The following is a 22,940-nucleotide window of genomic DNA, read 5'->3' as shown; positions in this document are numbered from 1 at the left end:
ACCAACATGTGCATCGTTTTGTTTGTCTGGTATGCCAGGTTAGCTAGGACTGAATGGCAGTCAAAGAGCATCATGCATGGCGGGGAACCATGCATGATGCAGCAGAGTGTGTGAGTGTGTTCTGTGTCAGTTCTTTGTGTTTGTGAGCTTTATGCTTCGTTGATGATATGGCTGGATAGACATGGGTTTTAAAGGGAGGGGGGGTGAGAAGAACATTGATGGCAAATTATTCTCATTTTTATATAGTTGGTGGATCCTAAATTGTAGAGCCTTTCATCGTAAATGAGAAATGATAAGTCAATGATGAGAACTGGGTTATTATATGTGAGATACTGTGGATAGAAAACAATCTTAATTTTGAGCAAAACAGCCTTTGATGTATTACATGTGTTTCATCTCCTTGTTTTGTTTGCCTATTGTTGTAACTGTGTGTATATTTCAGACATTACCTGTGGACTGGATTTTTTTTCTTCCATTTTCAAGACAATTGGGGCTGTCACTACCTTAATGTATGCAGCTTTGATTCCCTTTTTCTTGGTCTCTGTATATAACGTATATGTTTTGGAAATGCCTTAGCAATAGCTGCAAGTGCTTTTTGTTGTTTGGTAGAAAGGGGCTTTTGTATCCCTTCTAAATAAAGGAATGTGTCATTTTTTGAGGGTTATTTAATTAGAAAACAGTACCTCCGAAGTACACGTTTGTGAATAATTTTTTTGCAATAGTCAGAGTGCAGTGGATATTGTATGAATGCACTTGATGTACAGCATCCAAAACAGTGCAATTGATGCACCACTGAAGTCCGTTATTATGGTATGCTTTTATATTGGGTTGGTAATAATGATGAAGAATTCCCGAATGTTATCCTGAGGATAGGTAGCATTATAAAAATTATGTAGACATACTATATACACAGTGTGTACATTAAATAAGGAAAAACAAAGAGCAAAAGAAAGACTAGGATAAATTCATCATCTTTTGAATGTAACAACTATGCTCATTTGTGTCAATTGAGTGACAGCGGCCTAGCTTTAGATGATAAACTACAGCCTGTTAGCTGTTAACGCATAGCAATGTAATGATGTCGTCTACATGCTCCTGAGGGGGAGGGGTGTGATTAATGCTTGTGTGCTTGCCCACGCCCCAATGTGCCAGTCTTTGTACATTTCATACATGTAAACAAAATGCTGCCGTTTTTCTACTGACCTTCCCCTTTGTGAAATATATCATATATTGTGTCATATCAATATTGCTCCTTATGTGACAGCTAATTCTTTCTGGTTCCGTATAAAAACGCAGAATTACATACAGCGATTGCAAACAGATTTTTGGGTTTGTTTCTGACTTGTTCCATTTTTTTCTCTGCTTTTGCTCACATGGTTCCTTTTGAGGAGAAGTAGCAAATGTACTAGTGTAGGCAAGTTTTATGACAAATTAACAAAAATGTTGGTGAAAAAAATTGTAATGTCATGGATGAAAATAAATGTGCATAGAAAGAGATGTGCAGGAATGCGGTGTGTTCACTCACTAATTATTCTGTAACAAAAGGGAGCGAGTGAATGACATTACAGGGATGTGAGTGGTTACATTTCTCCACATGAGAAGATGTAAGGTTTCCATGGCACCAGGGTTGTGAATATGCTAATTCAGGAAACAAAGATTGAGTTAAAGACAATCATTTTGAAAGATTGAGAGGCCATTTTTCCATACAGTGTTAAATTGTTAACAAGCATTAAACAGTGTTAAACAAATCATACAAGGCAGGCAGTTCTGTTCGTCTGCAGGCTCGAAGGCCCACTGTGAGCCGAAAACAAACCAGCGGACCTGAAAAAGTGCTTTCCTTCACCTTGTTTCTAATATTCTACAACCATGATAAATACCTGAATTGATTTGATTGAATCCTGCACACAAGATCTCTCTCTAGCAGCTCTGCTGGTTCCGCCTCTTCTCTGGCCTGATGTTCCTGATCCATCAACCACCTGAAGATTTTAACTACTGAGAGAAAGAGACTCTAAAATGAAATACTCTAAGATGAAAGACCTTTTAAAACTGGCAAATGTGCCATAATGACCCCTGCTGCTACAGAGGGGGCGGATAATATCAGTCAGCAGCACACTTAGAGAAAGAGAGACGGAGACGAGGAAAAACAGTTGAAGCCGAACCACAACGAAGAAGACGACCAGGTCCAAAGAAACCAGAGGAAGCCGAACCAACTGCCACAGATGGAGAGATGGAGGAATACGATCTAACCAACTACTGTCATCCAACAAGATGCAGAGATGCCCACAGAGGAACAGCTTTACCTCCCATCTGCCCATCAGAAGCGTCAGGTGAAACAACACAATGTCCAAATGTAAATGAATTTGGTATTAAAATAACTGCGATCCATTCTCCAAACCGCTTCTCCTATATTTAGGGTCATGTGGTGCTGGAGCCGATCAGCTGACTTTGGGAAAATGCAGGGTTCACCCTGGACCGGTCACCAGTTTATTACAGGGCACATATAGAGACAGACAACCGTTCACACTCACATTCCTACTCTATCAGAGTCTCCAAAAAACCTGAGCTGCATGTCTTTGGCCTGGAGGAAGCCGGAGAACCCGGAGGGAACCCACGCTGCCACGGGGACAAATCTTTTGAGCTAAATTTAATTTAATTGATAGACATCAATCATTGATATGAGTCACTGATTGCACCTTGTCTCATGCAATCATTTTCATTAATTTGTGGTCCATTATTATTATTAATTGTATTCTTCTTCATATTCTTTAATAATTGCATTCATGTTGTTAATTTGATCATTTATGTAAACGTAAACTGAGTAACATCATTATATATATATATATATTTATATATATATATATATATATATATATATATATATATATATATATATATAAACCAAGTTATTCATAATTGTTACATATTTTTATTTTCATTAATGAATTGCCTGTAACGTTAGCTGAGCCTGTAGCCTAGCTTGACATCTGCGATGAGGACCATGAGTAGCGTTACTTTGTTCTCAGTAATAGAGTTGGGACTTCACCATGTGGTTGAAACAAAGAGGAAGGAGGAGGACCTGCACTTGTAGAGTGCTTTTGTCATCTTCCCACCACTCAAAGCGCTTTAACACTACTTGTCATCATTCACCCATTCATACACTGATGGCAGTGTTAAAGTGCCAATCAAGAGTAACTAATATTCACACACCTAAACTGGTGTTAGGATCTCACCATGTGTGGGATTTGGTTCAAACCACAAGACGGGTGCCTCATTGGATGAGGGCTACGAGAACTCTAGGGGCGATTCTGTGACTCCAGTGTGGTGTCCCGCTAGCTGTATTACATGTTGATAATCATATTGATATGAATACTTTTATTAACCATAAATGCAATTGTTACTTTAGTAAGCATGCAGATTGCTTCTGTTACATTTTTTAAATAGCCATTTGACAATTAAACACTTGATTAAAATGATTTGGTCAATTTTCATCCTGCTTATATGTCTTATATGTCTTTAGAAGTAATATTACAGTATTCTTCTAATTGAATAATCACAATTGTGGCTAAACAAGGGTTTGCAGGTCAATAATATGGCATACTTTCCATACCATGATTTTCTTAAGACATGTGTTCATGACATATGTTAGTATAACTTTTTCATGGCATTCTATACGATGCATTTGTTATGGCACACAATACCATCACTTTTCTTTGACAATTTTTATGGCATACTATACTATTTTTATGAAATTTTCATAACATACTTTTCTATTGTTTTATGGTATACTATGCTTTTCTTTTACATTTTCATGGCATAGTACTATGACATTTTTTATGACTTTGATAACATTGTAAAAGGAGTAAATAACAAGGTGTCCATCTCTAGATATGTTTCTATCAACTTCTTATACAGACTGATATGATCATATATTTCTGCATCTTCACGAACAAGATCAAGAACTCATAAACAACACAACCAGAAACAAAACACACAAACGTGTTATTAGTTGGTTTATTTAAATAAACCAACCAGTTTCTGGGGACTGATGAAGTTATATACATTGTGCTTTTTAAATAAAGCTTTACTAGGTCTAACTATTGGCTCTGACATATCTAACATTATCAAAATCCAAATGATTGATTAACCATGCAGTAGGAGGCTTGTTTGACTTCCTCATGGACCTGTAGAATAATAACGCCCTCACACATAACACCTGTACTGTGAAAAAATACAAGTTGGTTCATTAAAATGCACTCAATGTCCGTCCATCTACCTTTCCATCTATCCAAAGTCTGTGATGAAAAAAAAACATATATTGAGTTAGGCTACAGGCTACAGGCTTGGCTAATGTTAAAGCTGACCCCGTTAACGGATATTTGGGATGCAACTTGATATGTAGCTACAGCTTAAAACGCTCTCCTGTTTGCTGGGGGTGCAGGTGAAACTAGCTCACTTTGACTGACTGTTCCTCTATTTAAAATTGTATTTTGTACACACCTCACCAGATGGTGAAAGAACCCTAATGGGACTGTGCATCAGGTGGTTTTATGAAAGCATATTTTACATTTTGAGCTTGTGCTTTTCATTGGCATCATTCAAATGTTCAATAATTACTAATTTCTTAAGTTATTCAAGGGAAAAGTATAAATGACAAGGCTAATGACATGCCTAATAAAGAAGATGATTATTAATCTATTTAGCCCTACCTTAGTAATACAAATTATTATAGATTACATTTGCCTGTGTTCCAATATGACACATTAATGCTTTGCGTTTAGTAATTTGTATGACATCAGTAAAAGCTAGATTGGCTTGACTGTCTTGGATCATCTTGGATATCTGTGTGTGTGACAGTTATGTGACAAGAAGTAAAAAAGAAAATCACACAACCAAAAGACCAATATTTAGTTATGAATCAACATTTATTAGTTATATTTGTATATGTACACCAAAGGTACAACACTTATTGATATGTAGAAACATTTTTTTTATGTATAACATAGACCGAGGAAAGAATTCATGTCTTTTTTTGTCTTTTTTCTGAGTAGTGTATCTCCCCCACACATATACGCTCTGCCTTTACATCAAAATTACAACAGCTTTACAAAGAGGAAAGGCCTAGAAAAGTAAGATCAGGAAAGCAAGTTGTTGGCAGGAGTATGACAGGTTATCAGCTTTGTTTAGGAGTTTCTTTAAAAAGACACATTTCAGTAGAAAAGGACAAGCTTGAAGATATACTGGCTCTTTGTTTGAAATACCATGTCAATCAAATCCCATTTCATCAGTACTATTTAACTCAGATCCAGGTGTTGGTTAGTGCATATAGTTTCTGTGTAGAAAGCAATACAAAGGCAAGTGGAGTAAACCTCCATAATGTTGATGGCACGTCAACGGTCAAATGTGTGTGAATGTGTGGCGTTTAGACAAAGCAACAGAGAATGTCAAAGATTTAGATATCCAGTCTTGCGGCTTTAAATGCACATGCACCAGGTAAACAAAGATGCCTAAGACTAAAGCCAGTTTCCTTCATTAAAAAGACAAAATGGTTCAGATGAGTCACCTGAGGAGTGTTGCTCTATACTGTAACAGGCATCTGAATGCATCACATGTTGTTTGTTCTTTCACTCAAATCAACAACTAGGCTGTGTTATTTTCCTCACTCTATCCTACATACAGGGCAAATTTGACCTTTTCCTTTATTTGTCTCTCTTTTCAGCCACCTATATCACAGTAATTCCCACCGAAATATATCTTGTGTTGGCCCCCTTTCTTCAAACCAAAAACTTCCCCTCGCTCTCTTTCTGTCTCACTCTTTCTCACTCTGTTTCTTTCTCAAACAGTGTTTGCTTCAGGATCACTGTAATTTCCAGAAAAGTCTGCTTCGCCACTGAACAGAACAATTATATATTTATTTATGTACAATGGAAATGAATGCACACTGCTTATATCTTCATGAACAAACATTCAAAACTCTTACATTAGATTAAAAAAAAGATATTTATATATTGTTGTGTGACAGGTAAGTAAAACATCTAGTTAACAACTATTAGAGAACAGAAAAACAAGCAATTTATTACACGATTTCCTCTCTTTACATTTTGTCTAATCTAATTTTACTCAGGACATGGATGATATATTTTTTTCTAAAGGATTACATTAAAAATGTCACAGCAATGCAACTATATTCCTATATACCATTTCAACGCCCCCCCCCAAAAGAAAACAAAAGGAACAAAACAAACAAACAAAAAACATCTGTTACCTACAATATATACACAAAGTGCAAGGAGGCACTTCAAAATATCATGCTTTTAAGATAGTGGTGCAAAAAATAATCATCATTTTATTTTATTCATGCTTCTAAAACCATGAGTTTGGACATAATAGTGGTCCAACACTCAATCCCCATCGATGATACTATGGTCTGTATCGTCTCCTTAATGGAGAGATTTTCTTTTCTTTTCCTGAAGATCACAAGGTTGAAATAGTATGTCAGTGTCATGCTCAGCAGCTCGCTGATTATAATTAGAAAAGTAGTTTCCAGGTTTAGGAGTGTTTGCATGTGTGTTTATATGTGAGCATTTCAAAACAATGTTGAATATGTGTGTGTGTGTGTGTGTGTGTGTGTGTGTGTGTGTGTGTGTGTGTGTGTGTGTGTGTGTGTGTGTGTATGCTGGTTTTTGCTTGGTGTGCGTAAGTCTGTGCAGTGTGCAGGGCAGAACACCAAGCGCACTCTTTGTTGGATCAAAGCACACTTGTTAGCCGAGCTTAAAACAAAGCAAAGTTGAAAGACATCTTCTGAGAGTGTGTTTCAGGAACTAGAGGACATAGTGCTGTGCTAAGTGTTTTGTTAAGTTTTTTAGTGTTACTCTTATTGGCATTTGTTGTTGGGATTTGTTTGAAGTGAACATCTTCAAGGCAAGGTTGTCATTAAGCACAAACGAAAAGAAACAAGACGGAAGAGAAGGACATAATACTGACAAAGTAATCAACTCCGCAGACACATCACAGAAGTCTCACCTCTCACAGGCTAAAAAAGATTAACAGCGAGTAGTCCAGTTGTATTTCTATATTTGCAAGTCTTTTTAAGCCATTTGGTTCTATGAGAGGAATACAGTATATTAATATTACCTGATAGGTGGCAACATTCTGGCATAACACATGAGAAGTGTCCATTGTCCTAAACAACGTCTTTGAACCCATATGGACACACAGCTGCAGCATCTAGGGTTTGTAGAAACAGTCTTGAGCTCTGGTGGCTAAAATATATTGTTGTTTACCTTTTTTTAGGTCTGGCTTAACAAGAAGCTGGCGAGCCTCCCGGAAAGTGATCTGTCTCTGTTTGTGCAAGCCAAGAATCCATCTGTCAGCCAACCCTTGCACTACTTCTTCCTCTGTTTCTATTTAAAACAAATGTTCTGGTGGTTCACCTTGTGCACTCTGTCAGTAATAACCGTGTCTGTGCTTTCAGAGAGTACGCAGGTTGAGGATCATTCAATCGGTGGAATGTTGTCTGAAATATGTGTGTGTGCTTCCTGTATGTGCTACGAAAACCTCCCTTCCCGGCATATTATCATATAATGAAATGACTGTCTTTCAACAAAGACATTTGTAGTAAACTGTCACCATATTCAAGGGCAATGCTTGGAAAAGTTGTGCTGCTAAGAGGCCATTTTGTAAACTCTACAATGAGAAAGTAAACATTTTAGGGTTACTTTTTGTTTCCCCTGTAAAAGAGTAAACATACAAGCCTGAGTATCTTCCGTTGTCCCTAATTGTGTTTTTAAAAACAAAAATACTTGGAATACAATCAGTGCTGACATGAAACAAGAATGTGCATGACTTTGATTCTGTCACTGACTGAACATGATCCTCATTGGCTTTATTTGTGCTCTATCATTCTGTTTGTGCTATATATTATCTCTTTTTGTGCTACAAATTATTCAGATATGTCAATTATGATTTATTGTTGTCTTTTTACAACAACGCCTTTGGCGCCGAATCTTTTAATTTCATTGGCATTACTAAATATTTTTTTCAGGGGGTTGGGAGGGGGGGGGGGAGAAAGTGTGAAGTTTCATATTTAGGGCAGTGCTTTTCTTATCTTTGAGGCTTCAGCAGAAACGGTGGTAATATCAACTGCGTTGCCAGACAGTTAATAATGGACATAAATGTTAGAAAACTGAATAATGTGTTGTGAGCGATGTCATGGAGGCAGTTCAAAGGCCTCTGAGTTGATTGATTTTCTGCCTGTTTGGTCCCTATACTTAAGTTGGTCATGTTCTTAACTCCAGCTTTCTCTCTCACACACACACACACACACACACACACACACACACACACACACACACACACACACACACACACACACACACACACACACAACATTTATATCTCACTCAACAGGTTACATACGGACAAAGAAGTCCCTTTCCTTTCCAGCAGAAAATAAAAGGAAAACAAAAGAGGATACAAAAAAATGGCGTCCATGGTAAGATTTGTGCTTTATAATCCCACTCTCACTGTGCTTGTAGGTTATGAGGCTCAGTGTGGTTATCCTGTTCTTGGTCTCCCCTCCTACCCTTTCATCAGTTTGCTGGACCTCAGGGATAACGGGTAATATTGGGCGAATGCAGTCAGATGCAGTTTAAAGTCTGACAGTTTGAGAATCAAAAGTAATGTTTTTAGATGAGAGACTGAGCTGATGTGGAAAAACAGTGGCCTTATGCACACATGTTGACGGTACTGACAGGGCTGAAATTCAAGGAAGTTCAGTCCAAACATTACGTTGCTTGCCATGATTAATGCTCTGCCTTCTTCTCTCATCTTAATAACATCGTAAATGTACAACCAGGATATATTGCTAAGCGTAGCTTATCTAACTTTTTTCTCTCTCGTCCTTTCCTCCCCAAGCCTTGAAGTATGTTGTGCAAGTATCTGCTAAACGGACATAACTGTGCTCTAACAGGTAAAGAATACCTCTGTTATCGTTTCACGTGAATTAAGTGAATTAGTATTATAAATCAGTCAGATAGACAGTTACAAAAACTTTTAAAGGGACTAATAAAAAAGAAAGCTACATAAAAAAAACAATTAGTAGTTCTGTTCGTGTGACTTTTTTTTTCATTCACTCTTTTTTTTCACCAGATAGGAAAGCTTGTGGAGCCCAGGAGCAGGGGATCGCTGTGCTGCCATTATTCATGTTTCCATGGTTCCTCCTCAACAAGCGTGCACTCCGCAGCAGAGCCGTTAGTGGCTGAGGTTACCTGTAAGCAGTTAGCAGGGAGATCCAAACAGTTGATCCAAGGCACAGACAAAAAAAACACAGTTTATTTGTAACAAAACTCTGGATCTGCATTACTGATTCAGTGCTCCCACCTACGTTTCAGCCAAGCAATCTAATTGGTCAATCATGCTTACAAAGTTCACAAAGCATGGTTGACCATCACGTATTGCTTGCTTTGGCATCAAAAAGCAAATTTACCAATCAATGCTGCTATGTCCTAGTAGTCATATGTCGAGGTAATAATTTGAGATAACACACATGACTGTAAACACTGTATAACTGGAGACATTTAGGACATTGTTTTCTGTAATTGTGGGTGCTGTAGCTATGGTACTTTGGCATTAAAACATTACCTCTATATAAGAATGCTGGAAATCCTGTACAACCTCTGATGAGCATGCTTATAGTCATAAGAGTGGAGATGATCACCAAAAACTCAACAGGCAATACAACAAATAAAAATACAATGAATGAATGCAAAATAGACAGATTACTTTGGAAACAAGGTACAACAACTACATGATGAATGCATTGCTAGGCTTAGCTATTTTGCAAGCGTCCTACAGTAGTTTGCATCTTTGAAAAGAAGGTTAGAAAAGTCATACTATTACAGGCTGAACAGACCAGAAAACAGAAGAAATGGCATGGTGGTTACTTGAAATAGCAAGCCTTTGTGTCACATGTATATGTAAATGTCTTTTATTAAATAGAGATCCATATATATATATATATATATATATATATATATATATATATGTATATATATATATATATATATATATATATATATATATATATATATATATATAACATTTTACTATGGACAGATCACTTGAGTGACAGGTTAACAGTGTTGCTAGGCGACACCTTTCATCCTTTAATAAATGAATAGGCTCATCAGTAGACCTTTTCCGCTGTGTGTGTGTGTGTGTGTGTGTGTGTGTGTGTGTGTGTGTGTGTGTGTGTGTGTGTGTGTGTGTGTGTGTGTGTGTGTGTGTGTGAGAGAGTGTCAGGAAACAAGCCCTCTGAACTCCCATACATTATTCTAAAAGCCCGGAATATATTGAAAGACGGGATTCAAAGTGCATCATGTTACACATTATGGAAACTGCTTAACAGCTTTCAATTTCACAACGGCGTTCTCACAATGAACAGAAATAGCTGGTGTGAAAATGTAAAAAAAAAAAATGACTCACTGACAGCGTGGTCGAAGTGTATATATAGGGAATAGAACTACTAATTAGCTTTAACACTTTCCTGCTTAACAATTAACCTGTTTAACAATTAAAATCCCCTACATTTTGAAATAAAGCAGAAAGTGTATTAATTACGATATTAAGCTGAACAAAAGGAAAACACAAACTAAATGGATCACAGATAAAGGAAAACATTATTTTATCGAGATGTTTTGTTTTGGAAGATGGATGCAGTGTGAATTTTTGATCGATGGGAGGGCTGCTAAATAATTCCTCAGGGTCATGATGAGGATTATCTGGATCTGCCTTTTGAATTATAGCCAATCCCCAACAGTTTACAGCCATCTGATAAGGCTGACTACAGAGCAGGAGCTAACGTATCCCTCATTTTCATGCACTGAACTGATTCAACACAAAAGCTGCTATTCAAGAAAAGTGAAATACATACGTCTACATGCATCTGTTGTTCTCGTGCTACAATTCTGTCTTAAAAGAACAGTGGGTGTGTGAAGATTATTATGTACAGTGATGGTATGAATAAAACAGAGTCAAGCAAACATGCAGGGTGAGCATGCAACAACAGAGAGGGTTAAATACAAGTCTCTACGTCCGGAAGTATTAATTGTACCTTGCATTCATCTACTACGACAGAATTGTTAGCAGTGGCACTAGAGGTAGCGATAGCGGTATCGGTAGTGGTTAAGACGCACTGGTTGGAATTGTTTTCGTGGTGGTTCTTCATGTCATCGTAGTAAGACTGGTTCTTCGACATCATTTCAATGTCGTCGGATTTGGCCGCGTGTGTGTCCAGCTCGTCGAGCTCAGCCTTGGACAGGTGGTACACGATGCCTGCACCGTAGGAGTCACCCACCACATTCACTGAGGTCCTAAATCGATCGCTGAGAACAGATAAAAGTATAAACAGATGTTTTTCTACACTTTATCAAATGCGGAATGTACTAGACGGGATTCCGAGATGCATGACAAAAACAAAACCTTAGGTAGAAGCAAAGGGAATAATCCATATGTAACCACTAAATATGTTTTTGACTTGTCAAACTCACAGCAGCCAGTCAACAGCAACCAGCAGACTGATGTCTTGGGTTGGCAGGCCGACAGCGGTCAGGATCAAGAGCATAGTCACCAGGCCGGCACTTGGAATACTGGCAGCTCCAACACTGGCCAGGGTTGCTGTCAGACTGGAGGGAATCACAGCAAAGCAGCAGTCAGTCACGTTTCCCAAACCTATCACACCTAATCACAACCGACCCCTGCCACAAGTCCTCAAACACCAACAAACGTGAATACAACTTCACATGAAGACATACAGTTTCGATGGTACTTGATAAGAGCAGCAGCTGAGGAGCACCAGAGTAGATCCTCCATCACACATGATGAGAGGTTTAAATGTGAGAGATGGGATGTTTAATTCAAGGGTTGTGGACATTTTTATGTCAATAAATGTCAAGTGGAAGGTTGTCCATCCTTGACTCACTCTGATACCAGAAGAGCATTCGGGAAAGTTATTTACAGATTGGTGTTTGTCTTCCTGCGTAGCATGAGACACGGCACTGGCACATGCTGTCACTTCCTGCTGGTGGTTTATTTTCTCAACTGTCAATTTCTCCTCTAATGTTGCTAACATCTGTTCACTGTTAAACACCCCTACACCGCTGTTTTTTTTTTTTTTTTCCTCATTTATTAAGAGCTAAATGTGTTTGAGCTCCTTTTAAACCCTCTTTAAATAAGGGGAATTACAATTCGTATTGTTATTACTAGGAAACGCAAATTTAAGTCCATTCAAGAAGACTTTCATTTGAGGATTGTTGAAATATAATGGAAGATTTCATAATTTTGCAATACTGATGTTGACATTTAATACATAGGCTTATACATGCAAAGTACATCTAGAGTGAGTTTGAAGCTCAAGGATAAACAAATCATAAGAGTCTCCTGACCTGACAGTGATAATCTGACCAGGGTCAAGGTGGATGCCGTTCATTTGGGCAATGAAGATGGCTGCAACCGCCTCATACAGAGCTGTTCCGTCCATGTTGATGGTGGCACCCACTGGGAGGACAAAACGAGTGACTCTTTTGTCAATACCTAAGTTCTCCTCCAGACAACGGAAGGTGACTGGCAGAGTACCAGCACTGGAGGGAAAAGGTAGAAGAAGGTAAGTTATAGTTTGTATACTGTACTTTGTAGAAATAACAAGAACCAACTCTCCATTTATTCTGATGCTGACCTGGATGCTGTCCCCAGGGCAGTGATCCAGGCCTGGAAGATTCCCAGGAAGAAGGTGAAGGGGTTTTTCCTGACAATAACAAAGTAGATGGTGGGCAGGAAGATTGCTCCGTGGATGATGAGGCCAACAATCACAGTCACCATGTACATGCCCAGCTGCCTGCCCACCACCTCCAGGTCCTTGATGGAGATGATCTTACCACAGATAAGACAGGCAATACCGAAGGGAGAGTACCTGACAAAAAGAGAAGCATTAGTTATTACTATAAATACAGAAGACACAATTTGTTTTCTGTTTCACATAACTATGATCTTTTAAAATGTAATGACTGGAGAAAAAACTTGACAGTAACAGTTATTTCTGGCTCAAAATAACTGAGTTTCAAAATGAGTCAATGAGATTCGTAAGTGATACTAACCACATGATACAGATGACAAGTTTCATCACAATCTCATTGAGGATGTTGAAGAATTCAAGCATGAGTCTGGCCCTCTCGCCCATCTTGCCCATGCAGATGCCAAATGCAATAAAGAAACCAATCATACCTGTGGCAGAAAATCATAAATGTATCAAACTTTAAATACCAGTGTGGCCGGATGAGATGATTACCACATGAGGGGATTATTATAAGAAGATGAGAAATTTTCCAAAAACAATTGGTTTGCCCACATATTTTCAACTGCAAAATTGTATCTGACTATGACTGTGACTATGAGTGTGACGATTGCTTAGATGTGTTTGGTGAGTTCACCATTTTGGCCAAGGCAAAACAATTCTCAACAACTATCAGATGAATTTCCAATGATATTTGATAAAGATATTCATTGTGCCCTGAGAATGAATCATAAGGACCCCTTGACTTGTCCTGAAAGGTTCACTCTTTTTTAGTTTTGAGCGAAATATCCCAAAAGCTATTGGCTGTATTGCCATGATGAAAATCTGTGTTGTATACATTGTTTTATGACCAAATATTTGCAAAACTATTGACATGCTGATCGGCATCATCTTATGTTTAGTGCTAATTAGCAAATGTTAGCAAGCTAACATGCTAAACTAAGATGGTTAACATGCAAAATAGTATACATGCTAAACATCAGCAGTACAGCCTCACAGAGGCATCGCTTTAGACCCTTTTTAGTTTTGTTTAGCAGTAATAGTACACAAGTGTATTTACATACCCAGAACATTCATTCCACTTTTGAACTGAAGGGTTTTTTTGACGATGAACTGAGGCTCCTTGGTAATGTTAGCCAACAGGCCTTCGACAGTTGTTGCATTGACATCCTCCACCACAGCCACCTCTACCTTCTTTGTGACGGTCTGGATCTGAGTTAAAGGAGGAAAACATACTAGTACTGAGTTTGATCAACAATACTGCAATCAGATATGATGTTTTCTATGACACAAGGCCACTCAACTGTTAATAATCATGTTCTGCTTCTTCTATGGTGTGTCCTTACAATCCAAGGTGCATTTGCATTCATTTCTTCATAATTTCTCAGCTATATAAAGAAAGCCTATGGACACTACATTATGTATACATATTTCCAGACATACAAGCTTGCAAGTCTCTCTTTCTCGACACATTATATTCCATATTAAGTGATGCCACTCATCCAAGACACAACAGTGATTTTCATAAATCTCAGACTTTTTAAGCATTGAGCACCTGCACTGACTGTCAAACTTCAGCATTATATCGTGTGTATCATCTTGTTCATGTCATCGTCAATTACCTGTTGGAAACAAGCCTGCACAAGGTTCTCTGGGAACAGGTTCCTGATCAGATCGAAGAAGGCATCCAAACTGGACACTTCATCGTTCTTCTCTCCCTCGCCCAGATTCTCCTTCAGTTTGGGGTTGCCAGGGTGGATGACTAACACCAGGATGACTCCCAGTACAGCAGCAATGATAGTTGTGCTCATGTAGTAGACCATAGCTCTGGTTCCCAGGCGACCGCTGGATTTGGCATCCAAACCAGCCAGACCTGCATCCAAAACAAGCAAGATTGTATTTAACTGGTAGTTACTTTGACTTTTTGAATGAGAATGTTGACTTTAATACTGCAGGCTATGAAGCCTGAATGCAAAGACCATTAGGGGCTTGCATAATAGTGTTTGATCATGTGCATGATGCATAGCATTATGTCAATTATGATTTCAGAATCAGGATCACAGCCACATTGTTTTGTAATACAGCAGGAAGGTGTAGATAAGTCTACAATATCCAATATTATTGTATACATATATGTATTTGCCATAAGAGATCAGTCACACTGCACCTGTGATTAAACTGGAGATGATGAGTGGCAGGATCAACATCTTCAGCATCCTCATCAGGATGTCTCCGGGAAAAGCAATCACCATGACAATATCTGGGTGGATCGGGGAGGCGACACGAAGCAAACATCCCGATACGGCTCCCAAGATCACACCTAAAGTTCAAGAAGGAGTGTGAGTGAGTGAAACTGCAAGAGTATATAACAGCAAAATAGAAGAGAATTGGAAATTAGGTCAAATATTGAGAAGTCAGATTAAGTAATTTATCATGGGTGTATTATGTGAACATCTTATCCATGAAATAGCAAATGAGCTATGATTATCTCCATAAAGAAGCTTTAATAACTGACTCCTGTCCTATCAATTCACTTGTTAGGAGCTGTGCAACAGGCTGTCTGCGACATCCTTAAAGAGGACAGTGGGTTGAGAAGATAAAAACAGAAACCTGCTGAGAGAGAGTAAAGCTCATGGAGGATTAAAATCAGATCTCCTTGAAGCAGAAGGGAGGAGGCAGCATGTCAGATTCCCCGGTGAAGCATCTGTAATCTCACCAAACCCCAAACAATTTAGAGGATTGTTTTCACTTTGTGGCAGGGCAAGTAAAAGAGACTAATTAAGGAAGTAGTTGAGCCGATTCCTCACTGGCATGTTTCTGCCATCCAGTGTGTTCTTTGCAATTTAACCTGTCCTCTGGTCTCCATTCACTCTCTAGAGCTTGAAAACGGTGTCATTCTTAAGAGCAGCCACTCCCTAACAAAGTCACTGTTGACCCTTGACATACTTCTTCCAACACACGGTCATTTTCCTTCCACACAGTATTTCTGCCTCCAAAGGCCAAGATGACCTCTGTGTGCTCTAAGCCCCATGTAGCAACAGCCTACCCGGTCCGGTAGTTGGCCTCTGTGTCTGTCCATCTCAGACCACACACTCCAGCATGCCCCCCGGGGCTGCACTTCCTCTACTGCCACACCACTGCCAAAGATCACACAGGCCCGGGACATTGTTTATTAACACACACTGGAATCAAAAGCCTTGCAGCTTCTTTTTTGTGTTAGCTGTCCTCTGTGCTTCAATCTATCCTCCAGTCTAGCAGCATCCTGTGGATTCTGCACACCCAATGGTTTTGGATGGCACTTGATTTCCTGCCTTCTCTTTGGCCCATTTGCAAGTTCCCATTCAGGCTCTTATCTGCGAAGTGACAGATGATCAATGATCATGCTGGCTCACTTGCTTTGCGAGAGTCCTGCCAAGTGGGGTGAGATGTTCACATTACACATGCTCACATAAACACACATCTCTGCAAGCAGGATACACATAGACACACACAGCTAAAGGAAATATACAGTACACCCATACATGCATTTATACAATTGGAACAGGTTCAAAGCCTATTTTTGTTCATGATATACGGTATAAGATTGTGAGGGACCACATGGCTGTCACACACAGCAAACTATAAATAATATGTGCAGGTCAAACCCAAATATGAGTCAATGCTTATAAGCAGACCTTGCGTGACTATGTTTGTGCCCTTTTCTTTAAAATTTCCCTGTGGCACAGTGAGCCAATGCTATTATCACATTATGTTCATGCACCACCAGAGGCTGTTGTCTGGAGGTCCAGTGCTGCAGAGAGCCTTTGATAGCAACAGGTGGCACTGAGCTGGGGAAGGTCAGGACACCCAGTCATCTTACTGGCTGGTATACTGAGCAAGCACAGATGGCATCTCCTCCTCATATTATGAGCAAGCTGCATAATTGAGCTCTAAGTTACCAGAACACTGTTACGCCGGCGACGAGGTGACTTACCGAGGACGGTGAGTGTGAGCAGAAGGTTCTTGCACAGCTTGGAGCAGATTTGGGCACATTTGTTCTGAGGCCTGGCCTCAATGGGCTCCAGGTGACTCTCGTGCATCCTCACCTCAACTTGTTTAGGCATATTGTTGGCACTGTGATAGAGAGAAAGAACAAATTAAACTGTTATGAACAAAATGCATCAATCTGAACCCTTTCAAGAACACACTATTGGCTAAACAGCATTATTAATCAATATGTATCACATGGTTATGTTCTGTCATGTGTGGTAACTGGGAGAAAAAACAAGGCATTAAGTGGACTCTACAAGAAAATAGAGAGCCTTAATACATACATCAGATCATTTTGGGTGTGCATGATGTCTCTGAAAATATATCTCTGATATTGTTAAAAAGACAACACTGCATGGTAAAAAATGTTAAGCATTCAAGTGTGTTGCCAAGCTGTCACTCAAACACATGCATGCTATTGCTTGTGTGTGCCTATAGCCAACAGATGGAAGCTGACTACAAGCTGCTGCTTGTATTCCTTTGGGGACACATAGCATCTGCAGTCAGTTCATTAAAAATATATATATAAAGAAGTTCTGCATTTTGTTAAAACTAAAATTGTTTGAGGTTTTGTAAGAAGTTTAAGGCATGTGTACATTATGCAATTGGACTGACTGAAATTATTTCCAGGATAGTTTTGATCAAGTACTGTTATATGCACATACACAGAAAAAGAGTGAAGATGATTGCATTCTGAGTACAAGTTTTAAACCCAATTAAATAATGGGGACTTTACAACTCGAAATAATGCATCATGTCATCATCATCGTCTGTTTTTTTAAAATAAAATACTGTGGTTCAGTGTAGAAAACCAGAGATAAATACCCCCTAGTGAGTGTATCTAGACATCCATTTAAGACAGCGATGAAGAAGTGAAACAGATGCTCACTTGACAGTACAACTGTTTGAAGAATTCCAGAGAGGAGGAGCAAACATACTGCCTGTTCAGACCTATTCACTCGCCTATACACTCACTGTCTCAGTCATGACTGTACTGTGTGACGGTGAATTTAGAAGCACACAAAGCTCAAATACAATCGTAGGAAGAGGGGGCTCAGTCACGCAGCGTAATTAGTTGAATGAAAAGTGATTTGTCATTACAGGCAGCACAGTGCAGCTTCCTGCGGTCCGGGCGAGGTGTGAATGTGTTTGTTAGCCAGAAGAGAGCCAGTGTGTGTGTCACATGCCACTTAGGCAGGTGTTCAGTAACTCAGTTAGAGCTTTATATTATTCGCTCCCTCAACAAGTTTCAGGAATAATATATCATATTGTGTTGCTCAGTTTGACATTCTTTTCATTTATGAGATAATAGAAATGTATCTGTGTTCGTATTCATCTCCGATAAGACCATGTACATGTCTGCTGTGATGAATTACAAAGAAAAGCAAAGAAGAAATAATGTGACTCTGACCTTTCACCTCACCCCTGGGATTCATAGCGTGGAACTCCCAAATACATTTTTTTTTCCAACATAACCTCCCCTCATGTTCACTAAGAAGTCAGAACACTTCATAGATATTAAGATTTTTTTTTAGCAAAGGCAAGACAGCGAGCTCAACTCAATAGGCATTTGGAAAACTTCCTCGTAACCAGAGGCTCTTTACTGTGGTATTGTTTTTGTGTAAGTAATCACTAATAATTCCACACACACACACACACACACACACACACACACGCACACACACACGCACACACACGCACTCACACACACACACACACACCTCCCGCAGCTCTGTAAGCTTGGCCATAGGAAGACCACCTGGTCAGCTTCCAGGCACCCAGATGGACCAGTCCTGTCTCCTCTTATTAATTTCAAAGTGAAGTGTGAAATACAGAAAATACATGCAAACAGCAGGCAAACAGTAGCCAACATTATTTCATACTTCAGATAATAGCTGAATGAATTAATAAAACCCCAGGAATAAAACCCAGAAAAATGGCATTACCATGTAATCCAAGAGTGATGAGTGCTGTTAATTGAATTTTCCCCAGTTTCGCTCCCTTTCATTATTTTTAGCACAAAGATGGAGAGAAAGCAGACGTTGGACGTCACAGAGGACGGATATTATCCTGTCATGATCCTCTCATTAGCACTTCTCTCATCAAGCGTAGGACAGATGAGAGAGTGGGCTTATGTGACTCAATGATAGATGAAAATTGAAATGTACAGCAAAGAATAATCAACTACAGCAGAGAACAGTCATTTCACATCAGTAGGTGTTTTTCTTATGTGAAATAATTATTTTACTTGATGGGGAATTCTCCTTGTGTACATTGTTTTTGCTTTGATGTATATGCCATGAGTTTGACAAATATTCTCTCTGCCATAAAGAATAAAACTGACATCTGAAGCTGAGGTATTTACAGCATCCATTGAGTTACACTGGGATGCTGCTTTTAGAAACTGTGGATATAGAAAATAAGTAGGAACATAAAAGTCCAATAGAACGTCATGGTAAAAAGAACATTCACACACACACACACACACACACACACACACACACACACACACACACACACACACACACACACACAACCAAACAGTTTCTTCTTCTCGGTCTCTAATGGGATCATTTTATAAACCGGTTAATCTTGGCCGAGGGCTAAATCAGAATAATTGCATTACAGGGCCGCTAAGCCATGAAGTATTAATGATGGCCTTAACAAATCAACACCTGGTTTCAACACAGGTGACATACATTAAATGTTTTTGTCTTTCAGTTCCAAAAGAGAGGTTCCTGTATATTTTTTGCTGAAACTATATTTACTTACTAAAAGTATAGGAACTTGCCATCTTTACCATTGACTTTTACAGAAAAGAGAATGGCTTGCATTAAATCAATAAAAAGACAATAAAGAGAGAAAGTCAAAGTAGATTGTGCCTAAAACTGCAAATAAGATGCAAGTACTTACTTAATTTCTGTTGGAGTTGAGGTAAGTGCAATATACATTGACCAGAATCAAATCTTCAGCCTTTGGAATTTAAGAGTGAATCAGCTCAAGGAATCGTTAGTAGGATCACGACTGCTCCATCCAAAACAGTTTCCAGATGTCAGCAGGTAACGTCCCAGGCAAATACCAGAGCTCTGCTGACAGCTAGCAGCTCTCAGCTGTCCACGAGCTCTTCCAAAGCATCCAGAGAGGAGCGAGTCAACACAGCCCAGACAACCGACCCAGTCACAGCCACAGCAACCTGAGTTGCTCCATCCTGAAGTCTGAAAAACCCCATCAGCCCCCACCCCTTGACTCTACCACCACCCACAACCAGCTACACACCAAGGCACACACATGCATAGCATGCACACACATCCAACAAACCTAGAAATAAAGAATTAAAAATAAGAAGAGGAGGGAGGAGTCAATAGCTTAACAGTCAAATCCCTCTGGGACCCTCCATTCCCATGACACCGTAATCCCCCCAGAGAGTACGCTCCCAGACTCATCGAGCTACATGGGATAGTGAGGGAAAGGCCAGACTGCTAGAGATGATCACGATGATGCCCGCTAATGGCACAAAGCGCACAGGACAGTAGTGCTTTGTAAGCAGCCCTTTTGATGAGAGGGGAATAAACGACAAAGGAATGAACGATGGAAGGGTTATTATCATAATGCTGCCATTTGGGAGCTTTGAGGTCATCCTGACGGACAGCAGATGAGAGTTAATGTTTGCTGCTCTTGCTACAACATATTATGTCATTCTTTAGATTATTGTAAATGGTTATGTCACACTCTTCCTTAGATTAAAATGTACGAGAGGTATATACGTACACTTATTTAGTTAAAATCTCGACAAACATTAATTTAAAAAGTGAAGAAAAGCCACAAAATATCTTTCTTTAAAGATACTGGAAAAATAAGATCCACACATTCAAGTTACACACACTCCAACATATAGATTCACGTATCCCCATTATTCAATAAAACTCCAAAGTGCATAACTCCAAAGCACAAATGATCAACGTGATTCATGTGAGGATGGCGTCACGCTGATTTCCCTCCAGTCTCCCAGCAGCATGGGACTTCACATTGTATTGAGCAGTATCACATAATTCTAATTAGGGAAATGTGTTGGAAAGCTATTTCCTCTTAAAACAAATGACCAACTGCACAACAAAAGCCAGAGGAATCCCATCCCTGTCGGCAAAGGTTGTGTCATGAGAAATCACTCATCCTAAATCCCTTGACATGTCATAGTCATTGAAAGGGCGCTCTCGGCGATGAGAGAGTATTTTCGTGATGGAAGAGAGAGAGTAGTACAGAGAAGAAGGGGTTTTTCGAGGGGGAGTAAGAGGGACACTGGGGGAGAAAGGGGTACTGGGGTCACACCAGCACCTCTCAGCCAAAAGAGGGGCCTGTGAGGGGAAGGCTGAGGCAACCATCCCTGCTCTTGGCTGATACCATGTGAAGCTCTCTGCTTCCTCTCTCTTCCTTCTGAAGGGCTTTGTTTCACATGCAAACAGTGGCAGTGGCCCCAACTCACCCGGCCAAGCGCCGCATCCAAACTGGCAGGGGCGAGAAAAGAAGGGTGGGGGTTCAAAATGGAGGGGGTATAAGGGTATAGCGAGTGGGGCGGGCAGTGGGCATGTCCAGAATGCCAGTTCTTTCAGGCCACTGATGTCATGCCTGTGCCCACCGTGGGAGAGCAGCGGAGGGACCAAGGCGCCCCTTTCTTTCCTCCCCCCTCCACAGTCTCTTTTTCCAGGATGAATGAATCTTTCAGAAGCTGCAGCCCATTGTGTCCCATAATCGACAGCGATTATCCCGATTTTATGCTGCCTTCCCAGTGCGAGAAGGTTCCCTGAGTGCTGGCATTGAGGGCCGCTGGGATGCAGCAAGGACCACGAGGGGTTGTCCTAGCAACACTCTGCGGCTTAGAGAGAAGGGGATGAAGGGGAAACGGGCAGCCGCACACAAGCACATGGCCGGCACACACATCATGTAAAAATGTGATTCAGCTTGAAAGATTGTATATCTTTACCTCAACAGAGAACATTGGATTTCATAGACAGAGTAGTAGTATTATATTATGCATTTGAATGCATTTTGAAACTTCCGGACATTTCCAAAAAGAGCTTCTCTGGTGTCCATCCCACGAAATTAATGAGCTCCTGTCAAAGGCTTTGCCATACAATGTCACTCTACAGTCCACAACGTGTGCTTATGTAATGATTCACAAGTTTGCATTAGAGACCGGTTGTGTGTTATCGTCAGCTAATTCAGGTTGTCGCGATCCATGCAACAGCACATAAATTAAGTTTCCTGCTGGTCTCTCGAGGGGCCTGATGCCCATTCTCATGACTGGAGCGTCAGAATATACTGTGAGGTAAAGACAATTGGAGCTGTGCCAGGCACCGGATATATCTGCCCCCCTCCCCTCACAGCCACTTGTCATGCAGTGGGAAGAAATGGGCTCACATACACTGGCTGCCTAGGAGCTGTGAAAAAGCCCCCCCAAAATGAAGCTCTCAGGAAACACTTCAGGTTGTGCTGCGCATAGGAAGTGGGAGATAAATTCCAGCTTTTGAAGAAAGGGAAGCTTTGTCACTCTACGCCTCTCAATTATGTATCCCTATGGTTGTTTGGATGAATGCATTCAGTGATAGATAGTGATCGAGAGATGTGTGAACGTTCATGCAAATCTGGTTTATTCCATCAGCAATGTAACCCACAAAACAAAGAATTGTGCCGCTTGCTAACACACAATATCCCCTATGAATAGAGGGGCCATGGCAAACAACTTTCTCATCGGGAAGCTGCCGTAAAACTTTGTGTAGATTCAACCCCAAATATCAAACCACAATCAGCACCGGGCTTTCCCAGTAGACATTTCTTAAACAACTGCCCAAATTAAATTGACCTACCAGTTTCTCAGTCAGTTCATCTCGAGAAGACACATGTTTAAAAATAAAAAAATGTGTTCTTATATTACTGGTTGGGAGTTTCACATCTACCTAACGATTACAGTCAATATCAGTGAACCAGGCCCTTTATCTTCTTGATTTAGTTTATTTCAGAGAGTGACCCCAGACAAATGTAGGTGTGCAGAGTCACTCCGTGATCTACTTGA

The 22,940-nt window shown here is 39.9% G+C and overlaps 1 protein-coding gene across 1 annotated transcript; it reads right to left on the bottom strand.

The window, feature by feature from the left end:
- Positions 1 to 9,194: 9,194 nt before the first annotated feature.
- On the bottom strand, positions 9,195 to 19,824 carry LOC306741358 (excitatory amino acid transporter 2-like; the record flags this gene model as incomplete). The annotated part of the gene is made up of 11 exons (XM_079223638.1): positions 9,195 to 9,266; positions 11,111 to 11,381; positions 11,547 to 11,681; positions 12,441 to 12,635; positions 12,731 to 12,964; positions 13,149 to 13,275; positions 13,909 to 14,056; positions 14,467 to 14,717; positions 15,012 to 15,164; positions 16,818 to 16,957; positions 19,787 to 19,824. 11 exons carry the CDS (start codon positions 19,822 to 19,824, stop codon positions 9,195 to 9,197), a joined length of 1,764 nt encoding a protein of 587 aa, XP_079079764.1.
- Positions 19,825 to 22,940: the final 3,116 nt, after the last annotated feature.

Source organism: Taurulus bubalis (genome assembly GCF_910589615.1).
Source record: "Taurulus bubalis genome assembly, chromosome: 9".
In the NCBI taxonomy this organism is placed as follows: Eukaryota; Metazoa; Chordata; class Actinopteri; order Perciformes; family Cottidae; genus Taurulus; species Taurulus bubalis.
Note: the sequence above shows the minus strand (reverse complement) of the source record. Positions and strands in the feature narration are given on the sequence as shown.